At 45.0% G+C, this 20338-nt stretch overlaps 1 protein-coding gene across 1 annotated transcript in view; it reads right to left on the reverse strand.

Annotated features, from left to right (window-relative positions):
* The window catches only part of Glb1l2 (galactosidase beta 1 like 2), a 33180-nt gene extending 13105 nt beyond the window's left edge, over positions 1–20075 (reverse strand). The window contains exons 1-7 of the mRNA XM_051156098.1: positions 19939–20075; positions 19577–19774; positions 17745–17813; positions 17027–17122; positions 14931–15039; positions 4093–4185; positions 1412–1493 (exon numbers count right to left, since the gene is read on the reverse strand). Coding sequence (XP_051012055.1) covers positions 1412–1493; positions 4093–4185; positions 14931–15039; positions 17027–17122; positions 17745–17813; positions 19577–19774; positions 19939–20045 — 754 coding nt within the window. The 5' untranslated portion in view covers positions 20046–20075. The remainder of the gene's footprint in view (positions 1–1411; positions 1494–4092; positions 4186–14930; positions 15040–17026; positions 17123–17744; positions 17814–19576; positions 19775–19938) is intronic.
* Between the last annotated feature and the right edge of the window lie 263 nt (positions 20076–20338).

Consider the following 20338-nt stretch of genomic DNA (forward strand, 5'->3'; position numbering starts at 1 on the left):
GTGCTATGTCAGAGAAGCATGGCCCACAGAAGGCGCCACTGTAACTGACAGGAGGGCTCTTCCGCTTCCCTGTGCATAAACAGAGCATGCGCACAGGTTTATACACAGGTCATATGATACCGCAGAAGGTCCACAGAGATCACTGCTGCTGTGAGATCGAGGACTAAGTTACACTAGCTATCCCAAAGGCTAAAAGGGAAGATGGTGCCAGGAGAGTAGGCTGAGCCTTGGGAAGGGTACATGGTCCAACAGGGTGCTGAAAGCCTCACTGCAAAGACGACCTGGGAGGCAAGCCATGCAGACTCCCTAAAGCCGTGCAGAGTCACTGAATCTGAGGTACTCTGTGTTGTTGAGGATCAGAAAGGGAGCCAAGAGTGGGAAAGGAGAGACACCCGGAGGTAAACTCAGTCAGTCATGTGTGTGGAGACTGAGGCATGCTGACAGGGTGTGTTCAGGGTTCTATGTGTGGAGACTGAGGCATGCTGCCAGAGTGTGTTCAGGGCCATGTGTGTGGAGACTGAGGCATGCTGCCAGGGTGTGTTCAGGGCTATGTGTGGGGCTGTGGGAGCAGGCAGTGGATGGGGGCTGTGGGAGGGAAGACTGAGGAGGAGCACCCAGGGGTTGCTCTGTTAGGAGCCCACATGACCATTCTCAAAGTGTGTGCTTCTCTTTTTTCTGTGGAGCATGTGGCGCCCAAGCAGCATGTGACCTGAACTGTTTGCTGAGGTGTTAAAGGCAGGGTCTTGCTATGTGGTCTTGGCTGGCCTGGAACTATGTAGACCAGGCTGGCCTCGAACTCATGACCCTCCTGTCTCAGTGTCCCTCGTGCTGGAATTACAGGCGTGTGCCTCAGGCCTGACTGCCTGGTTATGTTCTAAAAGGTGGGCCCCAATTGCTGTGCTAAGAAAAGGTTGCTGGAGGGACTGGTGAAGTAAGAGGAGTTGGTGAAAACAGTGCTGTGGCATTGCAGGTGCGAAGGGTGGCAAGAGCTGAGATGGTGGGCCACGTTTGCGTTCCGGATATATTTTGAAGAGAAAAGTAAAGACAAAAGGATGTGCCAGTGGCTGCCATATTGGGCAGAAGTGGGCTGAAAATAATTGCCAAGGTCTGGCGTACTTGAGAAGAAATGGAGCTGCTGATGGGACAGCCACCTGCAGCAGCATGAGGGCTCTATGTGGTTAGCAAGAGCAATGACCAGACACAGCTGGCCGGGTACTGGGGTGTTTGGGAGGCATTTGCTGAAAAGAAGAGAAATGGGCCATGGGAGGTACTGTGAACCCTATCACCCGTGCAGCCCAGAGTGCCAAGCCTGTGCTATGCACCACTGGCACCAGAGGAACTCCTGCTCCTATCTCAGACCATGCCCAGGGAACTGTGCCGAAGGGCCAGGCAGGCAGCCTCCTTCAAGTACCTCCTTCGACCACTCCATTTTGCAGGCCATCTTTGTTGTCTGAGGTCATGAGCATCTCTATGATGCCACGGTCTTCCAAGGCCTGTTTGGGGGATAAAGGGAAATTAAAGACTGTTCATATTGCTCAGAGATCCTGCAAGGGCACTGCCGAAGCTGAGGTTATCTACAGAGCATGAGAGAAAAGTGTAGCCAAAGCACTTCTCTGTGTGTTATTTATGTCCACAACATTCAACAAAGTTCCAGGAAGTGCTTGGTTTCCAAGTGTGGCAGGGGACATGGCTGCTGAGTCTGACAGGCCGTGGTTGCTTCTGTAGGTCTCATCAGCTTGAGGATGCACAGAAGCTTACTCAGAGGCTGGCTCATGGGGACTACATGTCAGGCTATCACATGGCAACTGCCTGCACAGCTCTAGTGAGAAGGCAGGGTTGACAGTGGGACACTATGCCGTCCCCTTCGTCCACACCCTGGACAAGCAGCCTGCCTCTCAGAGCCAGTGTGAACTTCATCAGTGTCAGGGGCAATGATGGCCCGGCCATGCCTCAATGCCATGTCCATGGAATACTGGCCATGCCCAGAAGGGCTGAAAGCAATTCTTGGTTGGCATAAATAAAACCCATTGCTTGAGGAGCAATGGGATTGCTGCCACTCATAACAACTGCTAACATCAGGACCTTGGCCAAGATGCTAAGCACTTTGACTGGCTCCTTCACTCTTGATAGCCAACCTCTGAAGAGCACAGAGAGAGCATCAGGGAGGCTGGATGAAGTATGATCAGTTACAGAGGTCATGCAAGAGGTGGGGCTGAACTCAGAACACATGCACATACACAGGCTCCACTCTGAGACTCTTTGACTCAAACAATCCTTCCAAGGTGATTTTACAATGACAGGACTTTTTATTTCAACTGGATTCTTCTGGAAACAGAGGGATGACATCTAACATTAATGCCAGATCCAAGGGTTTGATCCCATGTGAGGGCAGAGAAGGAGCTCCAACTCTTAGGGATGACAAGAGCTGGAGCATTGAATCTATGAGGAATATTGGTGAGATCCTGGACCTTAATTTCTTCAACTACAGACCACTTAATTTTCTCTCCCCTTAAACTTCAAAGGCATTAATTTTTTACATTGCCCTTTAAAGGCCAATCACTATTTCCTAAGTTCTAGCCACCTGCCAAGCACAGAGCTCACACCCCCTCACAGAAGCCTTAGGAAAGGGTATTTGGTGTCCACTTTGCATATGATAAGAGTAGGGTTCAGAAAGCTGAAGAGGTCATGCCAAGGTCATTCGATGACATAGGATGCACATCTCTCCAATACCCCCCAAGAGAAGCTGCATAGGAAAGGATCCTCCCAAACTCTGCTGGCACGCTGAGCTCTGGGCACCAGGGAAGCATGGCTGTGTAGACACGGTCCCCTAAGGAGCTACTCTCTACTCCTGATGCTCCTCAGGGTCCTCCTCTGCAGCTGCATCCCTGATAAACAAGTGCCGGAGATGCCCCAATGCTCAAGGGAGTCTCGTGAGGACTGTAGCAAGAGAAGCTCTGGAGTCTGTGCCCAGCATAGGCCTTTTCTAGGTAACCCAAGACAAGGAAGCTAGATGCATGCTCTGTCCAGGATGCGGACAAGGACTGACCTTCCCTTTTCCAGCTTGAGGAGTGCCACCCTTCCTCGATAGCTGGTACCCTACTGAGAGCTCTCCTCCAGTCATAATGAGGGGACAAGAAGAAAGAGACTAAACTGGAGCACTTGGGCTTCACTCTCCAGTCTGTGAGGACAAAAGTCATTCCTACATGGGAAAACTTAAGCTGAGCGTGACGATAATAGATAAGCTGCCCAGAGCAGCTGAGCCAAAGACATTGACCTTTAGTCAGGCCAATCCAGAGAGTCTGTCTCCTACATCCTCAGCTCACACCACAGCCAGCTCTCCACAGGTCACTGAAACAAATGCCAATGACTCTATCCAAGTCATCTGTTGACAACTTACTGTATACCTAGAGCAGTACCAGGCCACCTGATGTCACAGAATACAAATGAGGCAGGCACTCCTTTTACCCCACTTTGTAGAAGAGAAAAAAGGAGCCGTAGAAAAACTGAGGCATTTGCTCAAAGCCTTAACTCCCAAGTGGAAGAAACCAGCTCTGGATGCCGGGCCTCTTTGATTGTCCCTCTCTGCCATGCTATGTGAACCAGCAGCTCTCAACAGCCCCCTCACTCTACAACCCACTGTCATCTAACACCACCCAAGATCGCTGTAATGAGTGCAATATGTAGCTGGCCAGAGGGTTTTTTTGTTTTGGTTTGGTTTTGGTTTTGGTTTTGTTATATTTCCTCAATAAAATCTATGTACAACCACCAATCTGGCTTTATGCTAGGGTGAGGCAGACCACCCACAAAGCTTTCATCGGCTCCACTTCATTAAGGCAATCCCTTTATTCTTAGGCCCTGTGACACTATATGTTCACCGTATCTAGAAAGCTAAACTCAATCAATAAATGATAAAATTTAAAAAAAAAAAAGGAACAACTCTGTTGAAATGAATCATGGAGAAAATTTCACTAATTAATAAATGGTGTTGGGAGGCATGGTGTATTAATTAGAGAAATGTATTAGAGCAATGTGTCACAGCCTGTAACATGCTTCAGAGGAAGGACTGTGAAGAAATTAACTAGATGATCTTACCTTCTTGATGTAAGGCATGTACGCCCTGTCTTTGTTATAGGAGCCATATTCATTCTCCACTTGAACAGCAATGATGGGTCCGCCATGCTTATACTGAGGAAAGAGAAAAGCAGAAGCTAAGTGAGTAGTGCTAAGTTAACACCCATCACAATTTACTAGTACGCAGTACACAGAGAACAAGAGTCTCAGTAGGCTTTGGATGTGACTAGGAGTGACGTCATCAGACACTGAAGCGAGGAACATTAGCCCATGTGCTCCCGTGGAAACATCAAACAACCAGAGACTGACTAGAGCAGTTCTGGAAAGCAGCCTAGGACCTAACAACCAATCAAGAAACCACTGCATGTGATAGCGAGAAAACCTGTCATGTCTGTACTCAACCTTGGCCTCAGCCCTTCTATGGTGTGCCACTCCCAGCATGGAAGGATAAAATGAAATTCATTTACAATGTCTGGTCTGTCTGTACACTGCTTAGTAGAATGGCTTCTATCCTAGATGGCATGGGACTCAGACAGGAAGTATCAGCCCAGTTCGGACCCAGGCTAGAAGCTGGAGAAGGCAGTGATAGATACAGCACAATGCCAACCCTGGAGAAGACTACAAATGTGTGATTGACTGGGGCAATAGAATTATGGGCCAAAGAATATGACAAGCATCTAAGAAGAAACTGGAATAAGACACTTTGGTCATGGTGACTTGTAAAGGAAATCGGGGTTTGGGGGTAAGATGGGAGGCATGGACAGGACATATTTCCAGAAAGTATAAGGGATTATATATCTTTCTCCTGGGCACATTTCCCAACTTCAAACCCCTATCAATTAGTGAAGGTCTTCCCTGGCCATCTGCAGAAACAGGGAAAGATGACTGTTTTTAAATGCCTATTGCTCAACCAAAAGCCATGAGGCATGCAAATAAGGAAACATGGGAGTTGGGAACATAATCCAGTGGAAGATGCTAGCTTTCCTAGCATGTGCCAGGCCCTGGGTTGGGCCCTTAGGACTATAAACCAAAATGGAGGGGAAAGGGTGGGGTTTGATTTGATGGAAAGGGGAGGAGGATGAGAGAGTTTTAGGAGGGCTCTGGTCAAAGAGCACATATATACATGTATGCGCAGCATATATTTCATATATGAAACTGTAAAAGATAGATAAATAAAAACATCTTCAGAGAAATCTAAAAAGAGCAAGCATGCACACGCACACGTGCCCGCGCGCACGCGCACACACACACACACACACACACACACACCTGCAGATTTACTAGACAAAGTGGACAGCAAAAGTTGAAAATGATCATTTGAAGTTATCTACCTTAAGGGAAAAAAAAAAGAAAAATGAATGAAAAATGTGAATAGGGTCTAATGAACTTAGATGACACAATTAATCAGACCAATGTGTTTATTCTTTGAAATGGAGGAGGAGGCAGAGGAAAGGAGGAGGGAAGGGAGGAGGAGATGCCCGATCTGTAGATGAAGAGCTACAAGCAATTAATGGCTATTGAGAGGAGGAGAGTGTATGTGTGTGTGTGTGTGTTTATATGTGTATATATGTGTGTATGTATATATGTATATATATGCACATGTGTGTTTATATATGTATATGTGTGTACGTATATATGTATATATGCACATGTGTGTTTATATGTGTATATATGTGTGTATGTGTATGTATATATGCATGTATGTGTGTATATGTATGTATATATATGCATATATATATATATATGGTCAATAATTCCGGTAGGAGAAACATGGAAGGAGTTGGAGGGGGAGGGGATAGAAATCATATAATTATAATAATTATGTATAAAATTCTCAAAAACGAACATTTAAATTAAAAAAGGAAATATATAGAAAGAGTATTTGAAGAAATAATGGCTGACTAGTCGTGGTGGCAGGTACCTGTAATCCCAGCACTTTGGGAGGCTGAGGTGGAGACCTATGAGTTCAAGACCAGCCTGCATAAATAGTGAATTGAGGTTAGTTTGGACTGCATACACAGCAAAACCTCGTCAAACGGCAAAAGCCAAAAAAAAAAAAAAAATTGAAGGAAGGAAGGAGAAAGGGAAGGCCAGAAGAGGGAAGGCAAAGAAACAAGGGAGGGAGGGAGGGAGAAGAAGGAGGGAGGGGCAGGGGGAGAAGAGAAATGAAAAGGAAAGGGAGAGGTGTAAAAAGAAAGAATGGTTGAAAAATCCCTCAAATTTGGGGAAAGCCATGGAGGTGTGTGTGTGTGTGTGTGTGTGTGTGTGTGTGTGTGTGTGTGTGTGTGTGTACATATATGTATATATATACATACACATACATACATATATATGTTGCAAAACTTCAAAACTTCCTACTAGACTATTCCAGAGAGCCACATAGTAGCGTTTCACCAAAGCAAATGGTTGAAAACGAGAGGGGGGGGGAGGTGAGAGGTGACCTATCATTTTACAAAAAGCTGTCAGTGAAACTATGAGGTAGAATCCAGCAAAAATCTCCAGGTCAAAAGACAGTGCACATTCAATACACTGAAAGAAAAAAGTTGTTAACTGGGAACTCTCTATCTAAAAAAAAGAAAGAATTTTCCGAAAATAAATGAAGACAGGAAAGAGGAAGGAGTTGATTCCATCGCACTTAGTGTGCAGTTAGTTCCTCAAGCTGAAATGAAGGCTGTTAGACAGTAACCTGAGGCTACATAATAAAGTAGTGTTCCCCAGAAAAGGCAAACGTAATATAAACAACCAACCAACTCTGTACCCTGAAATAGCTCAGCACATACTTTTCTCTTGGGCAAGATAGACCATTTTCCAGAACAGACCATATGTTAGACCACAAAGCAAGTTTTAATTAATTTTAAAATACTGAAGTCAAACAAAGCATTTATTCTAATTACAATAGAATGAAATAGAAATTAACAGTCAAAGAAAACTGGAAAGTTCACAACTATATAATAATTTAACAATAAACTCTTAAAAACCAATGGATAATGAAGAAATCACCATGGATAATAGCAAAACACTTCAGATAAATGAAAATGAAAGCTCAAAGCAAAAAAACTGATTAAATACAGGAAATTTACAGCTGTGCACATTTAAAAGATGAAACATCTCAAATTAACCATCTAATTTCATGTCTTAAGAAATTAGGGAACATTCCATTGTATACTTCCAGCATGGGGCATGACAAAAGTGAAGACAGAGGCTCCTGGCTGCCCAAGGTGCTTAGGGTAAGTGAGTGCTCAGCCCTCAATGGGACATTACAGCACTTCCTCTAAGGGTAGGGGTAGGGGTGGGGGGGTTGGGGGGTGAGGCACACATCATAGAGGAGAGGGCAGAAAGCTTAGAAGAGCCAGAAGACAGGGAGACAGGGAGAAAGACTTTGAAATGCTATCTTTAGGGCATGGGACAACCATTGCAAAGCTAATCCTATAACAGTTACAGCGGCCTACACTGGAGATGCCCAAGACGTGCCATCACAGGCAATCATTGGTAAAGAAGGGATCTCAGGGGCCACCCCTCCCTGCCTAACTATAAGCAACTGACAGATTCTAGAGAGAGACAATCATTGTTTTCAGTTGATCGCCAGGTTCCTATGCACAGTCCCAAACACAGGGTTACACAGACAATCCTGGTTAAAATCAGTGTATAACAAAACAAGACAAAGTGAAAAGGCCTAAGTGTAGGAAGGGGGCCGGGAGGAGGTGTGGGTGTGAGACAAGAGACAGCGAGGAAGGAGAGCAAAGACAACATACCACATACACACATGGAATTGCCTAAAAGCAAATTTAATCAAGTCACTAAAAAAAAAAAAGAAAAGAAAAGAAAAGGAGAAACAAAGGTTTCAGATGGAATAAAATAACAGAAGGTAAGCCATACATTTCTTAAGAGATGAGAAAAAGAAAGATAAATTACAGACCAAAGACCTGATTTTTAAAACAACTAAACTACAAACTGAGAGAAAAAAAACTTTAGCTAAGCCAAGAAAAATGGAAGACTCAACTAAAATCAGAAACTAAACGGTACGTGACTACTAGTTTTATAGCAGTTATAAAAGAGGAGTTTGACGCCTCCTGCATTCTTATCTTTACAACCACAGTTCTCAGCCCTCAACAAAGAAGCATATTTTTGCAATGGGCAGCAGTGGTCAACACACAGGAAGTTACAGATTCTCAGCTATAAGTGAGAATTGTCATCATCCCCCCATGGCTCAGAGAAATCCCAAAACAGAAAGCAGGAAGATAGTGAGAGCCAGAGGTTGGGGAAGTTGCTATCTAATGGAGAAGGAAGAGTCGGCTCTCTTCAGGTGTACAGCATGCCCCATCCCAGCTGGCTGCCCACGCACTACTGGATGGCCCCAAGCCCATACATATACAGGCAGTATTAATTGAATTGTGTTAGTCCATCTTATACCCGTCAGAATGGATAAGATCACAAACTCAAGTGATAGCTTATGCTGGCGAAGATGTGGAGAAAGGGGAACACTTCTTCATTGCTAGGGGGAGTGCAAACTTGTACAACCACTTTTGAAATAAATCTGGTACTGTCTCAGAAAACTGGGAATAGGGCTTCCTCAAGACCCAGCTATTCCACTCCTTGGAATATACCCAAAAGATGCTCCACCACACAACAAGGACATTTGCTCAACCATGTTCATAGCAGCCATGTTCATAGCAGCCTTGTTTGTAATATCCAGAACCAAGAAACAGCCTAAGTGTCCCTCAGTTGAAGAATGGATAAAGGAACTGTGGTACATTTACACTATGGAATACTACTCAGCCAATAAAAACAAGGAAATCCCGAAATTTGCAGGCAAATGGATGGAACTAGAAATGATCATCCTGACTGAGTTCACCCAGACCCAGAAAGATGCATATGGTATATACTCACTTATAATTAGACACTAGTGCAACTGAGCTGCCCCCTGAAAGTCTTCACTTAGCCAGAGATTGGGATAGATACTGGGACTTCCTAGTGGGACTCCACGTGAGAGAGATAAGGGAGAATGGGGAAATAGAAGGATCCAGAAGGTCCTAGAAACCTACAAGAAGACCATTAAGGCTGGAGGATTGGGACCCTGGCGGGTCAGCTCAAACTGCTATAGCAAACAAGGACAACGCATTCAGTAAACCCAGAACGCCTCTCCAGGTCTAGCCAATGGACAGCACAGTCTCCACAACTGTGTGGAGAGCAGGGACTGACTCAGACATGAACTCTGGTGGCCCCTATTTGACCACTTCCCCTTGGTGGGGAGACCAGGTGACACTCACAGGAAGAGTAAGCAGGCTACCAGGAAGAGCCCTGACAGGCTGTGCTCTTATAGTGGGGGGGGGGGGGGAGGTCCCCTTCTGTCACAGACCTAGGAGAGGGGAATAGGCTGAAAGAGGGAGGGAGGGAGAATGGGAAGATACAAGTGAGAGGATAACAATTGAGCTGTAATCTGAATAAATTACTTAAATAAAAAAGAGAGGGGAGGAGAAGCAATTGAGAGCGGGATAGGGCATGGGGTATGGCCACACGCAAGGTACAGAAGAAGTTGAAATAGGGAATACAACTGCATAGCATCAAAATTAAACAGCATACATATGAAATACAAGTATTGTATTTTTAAAGAGAAATTTAAAGAACACTACACAAATTAAGTAACCTAGATGAAATCCATGAATTCCTAGAACTATAGTAAATCTATACTTCTATAGAAATATGGGAAAGGAAGATGCAAACACAGCTGTACTGGCAAGGAGTTTGGATCAGTAATCAAGAACCTCCCAATCAAGAAAAGTCCAGAACCATGGGCTTCACTGATGAACTTTATTTTTGCTTTTCTTTTAGTTTTTTGTTTTTTTTTTTTTTTTAACAAATTCTGGCTGTATAACACAGGCTGTCCAGGACCTAGCTATAGTCCAAACTGACCTTCAACTTACTCTGTAGCTCAGGGTGGTCTCGAACTCTCAATCTTCCTTTTTCTGTTTCCCTAGCATTAAGATTATACTTAGTGTCTCTATTAACTGAAAGAAGAATTAGCACCAACTGAAGTTCAGAAATACTTCCTATGTTATCCTGTGGGCCAGCACTACTGCGCCAGAGAACACTATAAACAACCAAAGAAAAGCCTAGCCAGCAGCACCCAAAGGGCCAATAAGCAGATTCTGTGAGTTTAAGGCCCACCTGGTCTACACAGTACGTGCAAGGTAAGCCAGGGCTACAAAGTGAGACACTGTCCAAAAACAAACAAGCAAACACGCTGCAAACTAATTTTGATTCTAAGGGATTACACACCAAGATTTAATTGGATTAAAGTCTGGGGTGTGAGGGTGAGTCTATATACAAAAAACAATGTAAGCTATATTCTGAAAATTAAGGAAAAATTCACACAATTTCCATTTTATACAGAAAAAGCACTTGACATAATTCAATAGACTTGAAGAATAAAAACATTGAACAAACTAAGAACATAAGAAAACCACCTCGGCATAATCAAGCTACATATGAGAAGCCCATGGCAACACCACACTCAGCGGTGAAAGGCTGGAACCTTTTCCTCAGCCCAAGACAAAGACTCACTCACTGATCCTGCTCAACACAGCTCCAGCCCTAGCTAAACATTAGTCAAGAGAACGAAAGCTCGCACAGATGTTAAACATTAAATCATTGCTTCTTGTACACACATGAACTTAATGCAGAAAATCATCAACAACTGCATAGACACACAACAGTCAGCTACAGTTTATGAGCCGACTCAGAGAGCTTATGTGGTGCAAAATCAACAATCAAAAATAAAGTCAGTTCTATTCCTATATACAACCAATGAGCAATTCCAAATGGCATCAAAGAGAATAAAATAAGAATAAATATAACTAAGGAAGTGAAAAACTGCAAATTGATACTTAAAGAAAGTAAAGAAGATACCAATAAAGAAAGAGACTCTGCGTCCGTGGGTTGGAAGAGCTACCGCTGTTAAGTCAGTGCTGTCCAGTGATTTACAGATGCCATGCAGTCCCTATCACAACCCAGAGTTGTTGCTGAAATAAAAACAGATATTCTAAAATTCATCTGAACTCCAAACGGACCTAAGAGCCAGACAATGCACAAAGGTAATAAATAGAGACCTCACACTTCTGACTTCACAACTTACTACAAAAGTAGTGATCAAAGCGATGGGATACTGGCACGATGGCATTGTCTACTGAAATTACTTTTTAATATTTATTGACTTTTAAAGTGTTCTTCATTCAATATATTTTGATCATATTCTCTCCCCTCTCCCAACTCCCCATAGCTCTTTCCTACCTCCCTACCCTCCCAATTCCATGTTCTTTTTATCACTCCACAAAAAAAAAAAGAAAAAAGAAAAAAATACCAAAGCAAGACAAACAAACAGAAAAGAAAAAATATACAGTCCACTTTATGTTGTCCAACTATTCCTAAGGATGGTGCCTGACCTGGAGTGTGGTTGATATACCCAGTATCACTCAATTGGAGAAAACTGATTTTCCCTCTCCAAGCAATTGCAAAGAGCTTCTTGGTTAGAGGTGAATTCTGTGCCCACTTCCCCTCCTCATTCTGGGATTTTGTCTGGCATGAGCTTGTATTTATCAGCTTTAGAAGTTTCGGAGGTCCTATGTGCATCAGTCTTCTTGTGTGTGTGGTCATTGGCCACCTCTATCAGATGTATAATTTATACGGACATTTTCCCCATTTGGTAGGCTGCCATTGTGGTCAAATAATGGTGTCCTTTGCCATACAGAACCTGTTTGGCTTCATGAGGTCCCATTTAATAATTGCTGGTCTTGTGGGACCCCATAGCATAGGGGTCCCACTAAGAAAGTCCTTTCCTGTGCCAATGAGTTCAAGTGAATGCTCTACATTGTCTTCTATCAGATTCAGGGCATCAGGTTTTACACTGAGGTCTCTGGTCCATTCGGAGCTGAGTTTTGTGTAGAGTGATCGATATGAGTCTATTTTCATTCTTCTATCTGCAGCCATCCAATTTGACCAGCACCACTGTTAAAGATGCTGTCTTTTTCCAAGCATGTTTTTTTTTTTTTTTGCTTCTTTGCCAAAAAGCAGGTGTCCATAGGTGTGTAGAGTTATGTATGAGTCTTCAATTCTATTCCATTGATCAATATGTCTATTTTATGGCAATTTAATGCTGTTTTTTTATTAGGATAGCTCTATAATACAACTTGAAACCTGGCATGGTGATACCTCCAACATTTCTTTTATTATTCAGGATGTTTTAGCTCTGGGGTGTGTGTGTGTGTGTGTGTGTGTGTGTGTGTGTGTGTGTGTGTGTGTGTGTGTGTGTGTTTCTATATGAAGTTTAAGATTTTATTTTTCAGTAAAGCATTGTGTTGGAATTTTGAGGAGATTATCCTAAATCTGTAAAGCGCTTTTGGTAAGATGGCCATTTTTACTATGTTAATCCTACCAATCCATAAGAACCATCTTCTGATATTTTCTCCAGTGTCTTTAAAGTTTTTGTTGCACAAGTCTTAAGGCTATTGTGAAAGGTACTCTTTCCCTGATTTCTTTGTCAGGGTGTTTGCCATTTGTATATAGGAAAGTTGCTGATTTTTGTCTTAACCTTGTAATCTAGCTACTTTGCTGAAAGTGTTTTTCAGCTGTAGAAGTTTCCTGGCGCAGTTCTTAGTGTCTTTTACATATACAATCATAGTGTCTGCAAATATGGATACTTTGACTTCTTCCTTTCCTATTTGTATCCCCTTGATCTCCTTCAACTGTCTTTCTTGTTGCTTTAGCTAAGACTTCAAATACTACGCTGAGGTGGTATGTTCAACTATGCATCCTTGTCTTTTCCCTGATTTTAGTAGAAATGCATTGAGTTGTTCTCTACTTAGGATAATGTTGGCCGTGAGCTTGCTGTAAATTATGTTAAGACGCCTTCCTTGTATCCCTCCTTGTTCTCATTTTTGGTAGCTGATAGGATTCCTGTTCTTGCTCTATGCCTGCTTTCTCCCACGGCCCGCATTTCCCTCCTAGGAAATGTCAGGTGTCCCTGAAGTTTTGGGTGGCACTTCTGTAGATGCTCTGGATCACTTCCCACTTCCAGTGATTCAGAACCAGCAGGTGTGCTGGTGCACACCTTGAACCCTAGTACCCAGGAGGCAGAGGCAAGTGGATCTCTGTGAGTTTGAGCCCAGCCTGGTCTACAAAGATAGTCCAAGACAGCCAGGGCTCTGTGACACAGAGAGACCCTGTCTCAAAAAACAGGGTGAAAGAGAGAGAGACAGAGAGACAGAGAGACAGAGACTGACTCTGAAAAGTGATTGGATCATGAGGACAGCGCGTTCATGAATGGATTAGTGTCTCTATGAAAAATACCACGGGCCAGAGAGGTACTTTAGAGACAAAGTGCTCACCTAGTATAGGGACCCATCTTGGTGGAAGAGAGACATCAGAAAAGACAACAGGATGGGGTGGGGGTGTTGATTGATTGGCTTTTCCAGCTTTCCTGATGTTCTAAGCTGCAGTTCCCCTTAGCTGATGTTTCCCTCATAGGATAGTTTCCCCCTTGGCTTCATTTTTAAGCCATTATACAGCAGTGGCTTGTGTTGCAGGTTTCAATTACCCATGACAAATCACATTATGAAGATAGGAAATGGGAAATTCCACATACAAATCGTAAATTTTGTTACAATAAAAAAGCAAGGGAAACAATCGTGCTGTGCCCATGGACAAACTCGGTGACACTAGTCACACGCCTCAGAATGTGTTCCCGGCACAATCGTCACTGCTGCCCCCTGCATACTATGTACTAGAGCATCTGAGGAATCCATCTTCCCTGGAGAAACCTACGCTAAGAACTTCCACACTTCCTGCTTATTAAGAACTTCCACACTTCCTGCTTATTAAGAACTTCCACACTTCCTGCTTATTAAGAACTTCCACACTTCCTGCTTATTAAGAACTTCAAAAAAAACTTCCACACTTCCTGCTTATTTCATATCTAGTAATAACTGGTTCAGTAAATAAAAAGGTGGAACACTCGGTTACCTCTGGTTTACAATGAAGATTTTTCTATAAATAGGCAATAGTCTGTAAATATAAACGTGGCACAAGTGATATTGAGATAGATTTATATAAATGTTTTTCCTTGCTTATCTGGTTTTCAGGCCAACTTTGATAAACTGTTTCATCTGGCTCTTTATTTTAACTAATGTTGCTATGAATGTTCCAAACTGTTAACCAAGAATGATTTTTTTTGTCAGTGCACTAGTTTTTATAGCTATACTAATTTCTCAACATCATTCCTTGTGGTTTTACGTAGCAATGGGGCTAATTAATCCCATTCCTGTTTGTTACTGCTTGTGATTGGTATATTAAATATTGAGATCCTTCCTCCCTAAGTATCATCTCAATATATTGTTTTGAACAGTGAACAGTCACTGTGAATTATACAGCACCTTTCAGTGGCAGTACTTTAAAAAGGCATCCACTAGAGCTTTATTTTTACACAAAACTCTTCAGTCCTATGCTGGCCCTACCTTGCATGTTGTGCTCTGTAGCCTGAGTCACTGTGTTGCTGAGACTCTGGCAGATGCCTGCTTCAATTCCCAAGACGCCCTATCTACCCAAGCCCAGTTTTAGCTCTGGCTGCACAGCCTAATGTGCCCACTTTCCGTTTCAGCACTGGCTGAGACCACACTAATAGGCACACTATTTGAAAACACAAGCATTGTAGCCACTTGTGTTCTAACCCAGGTTTCACGGTGGTAAACAACGTCACCGTCGTGTGGGGAAGAACTGCAGGCGCCTCAGCCTGAGCTTACCAGGGATCAACTACTATTTAGAAGACAGGCGGAGATTTTTTTTTTTTTTTTAAGCCTTTTTTCTTTTACCTGAAGTGGCACCACCCTGGACATCAGGTGGTCAAAGTAACGGTCCACTGCTTTAGTAAAGCCACGGTAAGTTGTTCTCAGCTTCATGTCAGGGTCTTGGAGGAGCCAGCTTCGAGACAGACGTGAGGAAAAGGAGGGTTAGTGTCAGAGCCTATGGGTTTGCCCTGGGCAGGCTGCTGAGCACGCAGAAGCAAGAGCTTCACGCAGCTCAAGGATGAGTCTGGAGAGCAGGCCAGGCCAGGGCTGATCACCACCCCACCACCTCCAATTAGCTAGGAAGTCAGGAAGCTATGCATGCACACAGTCCAGAGGCAGGCACACCGCAGTGCCAGCCTCCACACTGAATGCCTTAGGAAGTTTAGGTTCAATTTCACAGCTACAGGCGCTCTCAGCTGTCCGCTGGAATGAAAAGAGGAAGTCCTACACTAACGGACCAAAACGGGCACGGTGGAGCACTCCTGGGATGCCAGCACTCAGCTGAAGTGGGGGAAATCACATCTGAAAATCATACTGAGCTGAACAGTCAGTCAGCTGGCCTGTGCGGTAAGACCCTACCCCGAGGCAGGGGGAAATGCAATGTCAAAAGGATTACAAATCATTGGGACTTGAGAAGCCCAGAGTTCACCTTCCAGGATGCCACAGAGAATGACCCTGACAGAGCTGTGAGATGGTAACAGAGAGACTCATGAGCCTGGGCCCTTCAGTCTGCCACTATGGCAGCGGCCAGAGGGCAAGACAAAGTCTTCCTTCGCTTCATCTGCTGTGGTCACAGATTCCAACAGAGGAAACTCGACACCAGTGGCCAGGGCCAAAGCTAAAGGAAAGGGATTCACATTCAAATGAAATCCTAAGAAAAATATTTTCTAACAAGAGGCTCTGAGCTCTCCCTTCCCCTAACTCAGAAACTCTGAAAAGGGACAGAAACATATCAGGGAATGTCAGATGATAATGAAAGGCTCAAAAGTATGTCTCCCCTGCCTAGTTTCTCACTGCACTGATACTCTACCCTCCGAGGTACCCCCCTCCTTCCCCCCCATGAATAGCAGGTGCCTTCCTCCAAGCCAGGGCAGGGCCAATCTGAGAGTGAGAGTCCCCAATGTTTCTAATTTAAGACTGTTAAATCCTGTTGTCCTCCCCTGCCCAGCTCCAGCTGAGCCCAAGAAAACTGCTGACAGTGGCACAGGTGTCTAATCTGCAGAGGGGCAAGCAGCTTGCCTCTGCTCACAGCTCTGCCTGAGACACTGTGTCAGATCATACTGGCTGCTAGACAGGAGATAAGCTGTGCCCCTCACAGAAGGGCAGACCATGCTGGAAACAGCATACAAGGCCTGGGCATAGTACTTGGGCTGTGAGGAGAGAGCTCCCCATGCCTCTTCCAGAACCAAGAGGCTCAGCCTTCTTAACAGTTTCTGGGGAAAGCACAGATGGGCAGAGTCTGTGGCTAGCCACCTGTGATTGATGCTGTGAGGACAGAGATGATAACAGCTGTAAAGATGGAAAAAAATTGGGGGTGGGGGTGGGGGCTGGAAAATGAAGGCAATCTTGCTGAAGAGGAGGAACAGATGTGGCGATGCCCATCCAGACATCATTCCCAGATGGTAACGCTCAGCACACCCACCTTAGCGGAAACTGCACTTAGGAAGGACAGACCCAGGGGAATTGAGGACAGAACTGCAACACCAACTCCTTTACTCTACAGCAACACTTGGGGTTTTAATAAACTGCCAGCAGAATCTTTAAGAAACAGACAGGGCCAGGGCGGGTTTGATTTATCTCATCTGCAGTAACGGCCAGGCCAGATAAGCAACCTGCCTGGGTGCCTCTCCAGTGTGGCCAGAAGAACAAAACGCCTCCAGACAGATAACCCTCGTACTGCTGCCACCTGACACAGAGGACCCAAGGGTACCCGACAAGGACAATGACCACAGGCAGCAGCATCATGCCAAACGGCCCCATGTCAGTGGCACCTGTTCCAAAAAGGAAAGTCCGCACAGAATGAAAACTGTCTTAGAAACAAAACTAAACATCTGTAAGCCTCATGAACTGGCATCCAGATGCCTCTAGCCACGCTGGAGATCCTCACTGCCCTTTCTCACCTGGGCAGGCCACCGAGGTCAATCTCACTACAGATGTAGGGCCCTGGTCGCAGAATCACCCACAACCCGATCTTCGCAGCCAGCTGGAGAAAGGCCCTAGGGAGGGGAAGAAAGTCAGCACCGAGGATGCAGAACAAAGGCTGGGTATGGGCAGAGCCACAGGCGCCTCGGGTACCAAAGCTTTCCTGCTCTTCCCTGCTCCTTCTTCTCTCAACCCTGGGGTGGGTAAGCGGGGTTTGGCCCAAGCTCAACTCAGAAGGGGACTCCTGCACAATATAGGGGACCAAAAGCCTGGGAGCTGGGTATATACTGACTCCTTGCATCAGGACCATCTACACAGGCCCACTGAGAATTGTCAGACAGGCTCCAGGGACTTTATACCCAACAATAGACTTGTTAACCCAGAGGCAGCCCCCAATTCCATCCCAGGTATATGAACCCCAACACAGAATCTGGTGTGATCTAGGATCTTGGCCCTCTGGATGATAGTGAAAGGTGGGGGGATTGGAGACTGTCGGTTGAGCTCCCTGAGTAGTAAGTTACAGTTGGGGAGCATCCAGGCCCTCAGTTCAGAGACTTTCCAGCCATCTAACAAGGCTCCAGACCCAGGCCTCAGTTTCTCAAAGCAGAGTCAAGGCATGACATCCTGAGCGCTCTTCATCAACCCCAGAGTAACTTCCACTCCCAGACCCGGTAAAGAAACACCAAAACCACATACTCCAGATCCAGATTCCCAGAGAAGTCGAATTTGCCTCTTTCTGGCTCATGGAGGTTCCATGGCACATAGCTGTAAGAGAAAGATAATTACAGATAAGCTTGTTCATCCGCATGAGCATTTTTACTTCTCACATCCATTATGATGTCTAAAGAAACAGTTTTCAATAACTTCAGACTTCAGGACCAGATGTGGGGACCATAGAGAATTCGAGGCAAGCCCTAGGAAGATTAGCACATCTCCTTAGGATGACAGAAAGTCAACTAGACTCAGATGAAGTATGAGACACGTGGAGAAAAAGGTCAGGCTCTGCAACCCCAGCTAAGCACACATTGCAGTGTTCTTAAGGCCTTTAGGAGCCCTCTAAGAAGTTGTAACAGTGCTGTGGTTGTCTTTTTAATAACTGTCCGCAAAGCCAGTTCAAAGACCACGCAGGGTCGTCCACTCTTTTTTGCCTCTAATGGAGCATTTCAACCTGTTAGCCCTTTTTATTTCATGGAGATAGCAGCAAATATGCAATAGCAATTTTGAAAACAAAGTCAAAGATGAAGATTATTCTTAACCAAGCCTGGTTTTTATTTATTTTTACCAATGTTCATTATGTGCACATGTGTCACGAGTTGGGAGGGGGTGTGCATGTGAGCACAGGCTCCCATGGAGATCAAAGGTGCCTCTGGAGCTGGAGTTACAAGCAGGTTGTGAGGGTGACATGAATGCTGAGAACCAAACTTGGGGTCACTCTTAACTGATGAGCCACCTTCTCCAACCCCTGGACCTATTTTTATTTTTGTTTTGTTTTGTTTTTTGAGACAAGGTTTTCCTGTGTAGCCTTGGCTATCCTGAACTTACTTTGTAGACCAGGCAGGCCTCAAACTCACAGAGATCCACTTGCCTCTGTCTCCTGAGGACTGAGACTAAAGCCTTGTGCCACCACGCCCAGCTCCTGACTCCTTTTCTTTTTAATTGACTTGCATAGCCTACATTCATCTTGTGTCTGCCAAGGAGCAGCCATCAGGCTAGATGCAGGGATGATGGTCACAACCCTCCAAAGATCTTTCCAGAAAATAAGTGCTGAACTGCTGACAGGCCACTGCCCTTGAAGAGGACTATACTCATCCAGGGTACAAATTTGGGAAGTAGACGCTGCTTGTGAAAAGTCACTGGTCAATCTAGACAACATGGTGCACACCTGAAACCCCAACATTCAAGCCTTTACTTGGGGAAGACAGGGAGCCTGAAGCTACCCTGGGCTGCAGTCAAACTGTCTCAAAAAAAAGTTGTTGTAGTATTTCTTTATAACAACAACAAAAAGGAAGAGACACTAGTGGTTCACAACTACACCGGAAAAGTCATTGGAAGATACAGAGGAGATGACAGCTCTCCACAAGCCATGGAGGCTCCAGGAGAAACCAGACTTGGAGACAGCTTGACGATGAGTGGTTAGCTTTCAGAACTGTGAAAAAGCAAGTTGGTTTATTCAAGACAGAAAATGAATAAAACAACTCATCTCCCATATCTATGCTCAACACTCCTCTTTCTCCTCCTCTTCTCTGTCCTCCTCTTCCTCCTTTCTCTCTCTTCTCTTCTTCTTCCTTCTCTCTCTCTCTCTCTCTCTCTCTCTCTCTCTCTCTCTCTCTCTCTCTCTCTCTCTCTCTCTCCTCCCACCACCACTACTTGGTTACATTTCCCCTACCTCATCCGTAGGCAGTTCTGTACAGCTTACAAATCTTAGCAAGTAGCTTAGGCTGACTTCCTCTAATAGCTTTCTTCCTGCAAACACCAGGGGTCCCATTTGGTACCCAAGTTAGGTAGTAGGATGAGGAGACAGCACTTACGTGGTAAGGGTATTCAAGCCACAGGCTTTCATTTTGAGCAGGCGGTCCCTCCAGTATTCCTTGGGCACACGGAAATAGTGTATGGATCCCCCAAAAATCTGAAAGGTGGAGTCCTCCAGCATGAAGTTTGGGCCTTCTGTTCGAAGTCCCAGGCGCTGACGTTGGAGCCATAGGGGAACCAGAGTGCTCAAGTTCAACCTGGAAAAGCAAAGGCCCTCCTGCAGCCTTGGCGTCCCCTTAGCAGGGAGCACCAGTAGCGAGATACACACTGCGTCCTTCTCTCCTTCACAAATCCTGTTTTCTCTCTTTCACTTGCTCCCAGGGTGGCCAGGCAAAGCTCCCACCTTCCCACTTAGCCAAACCTTGGAAGGTGACTTTCTTCAGCACCACTTCCTGGACTGGACCCCACTGCAGGGGAAGAGCAAACTGACGCTGCACCCAGGAACAAGACAGACACAACGTTCAACATGTGGACACGTGGGCTAAAAGGAGAGAGGATGAGGCAGGGTCATGCTACATGGGGAATTGCTGTCTAGTGTCATGGACACAGGAGCAGCTGCAGCTCAAAGGCTCCTACTATTGCCAGTTCTTCTAAGCCATCAGACGAGACATTAAAGCAAGAGCTACTAAAGCAGTACCTCAGAGCCCCCTCATGGTCGCAGCCGCCCACCTTGAGAGTCAGATACCTAGAAAAAGGCACCTAGGTTAAATAGCATTCATTCACTGACCACATATGAAAGTCTCAATTATCTTCTGATAATC

The sequence above is a fragment of the Acomys russatus genome, chromosome 14 (genome assembly GCF_903995435.1).
Source record: "Acomys russatus chromosome 14, mAcoRus1.1, whole genome shotgun sequence".
Lineage (NCBI taxonomy): Eukaryota > Metazoa > Chordata > Mammalia > Rodentia > Muridae > Acomys > Acomys russatus.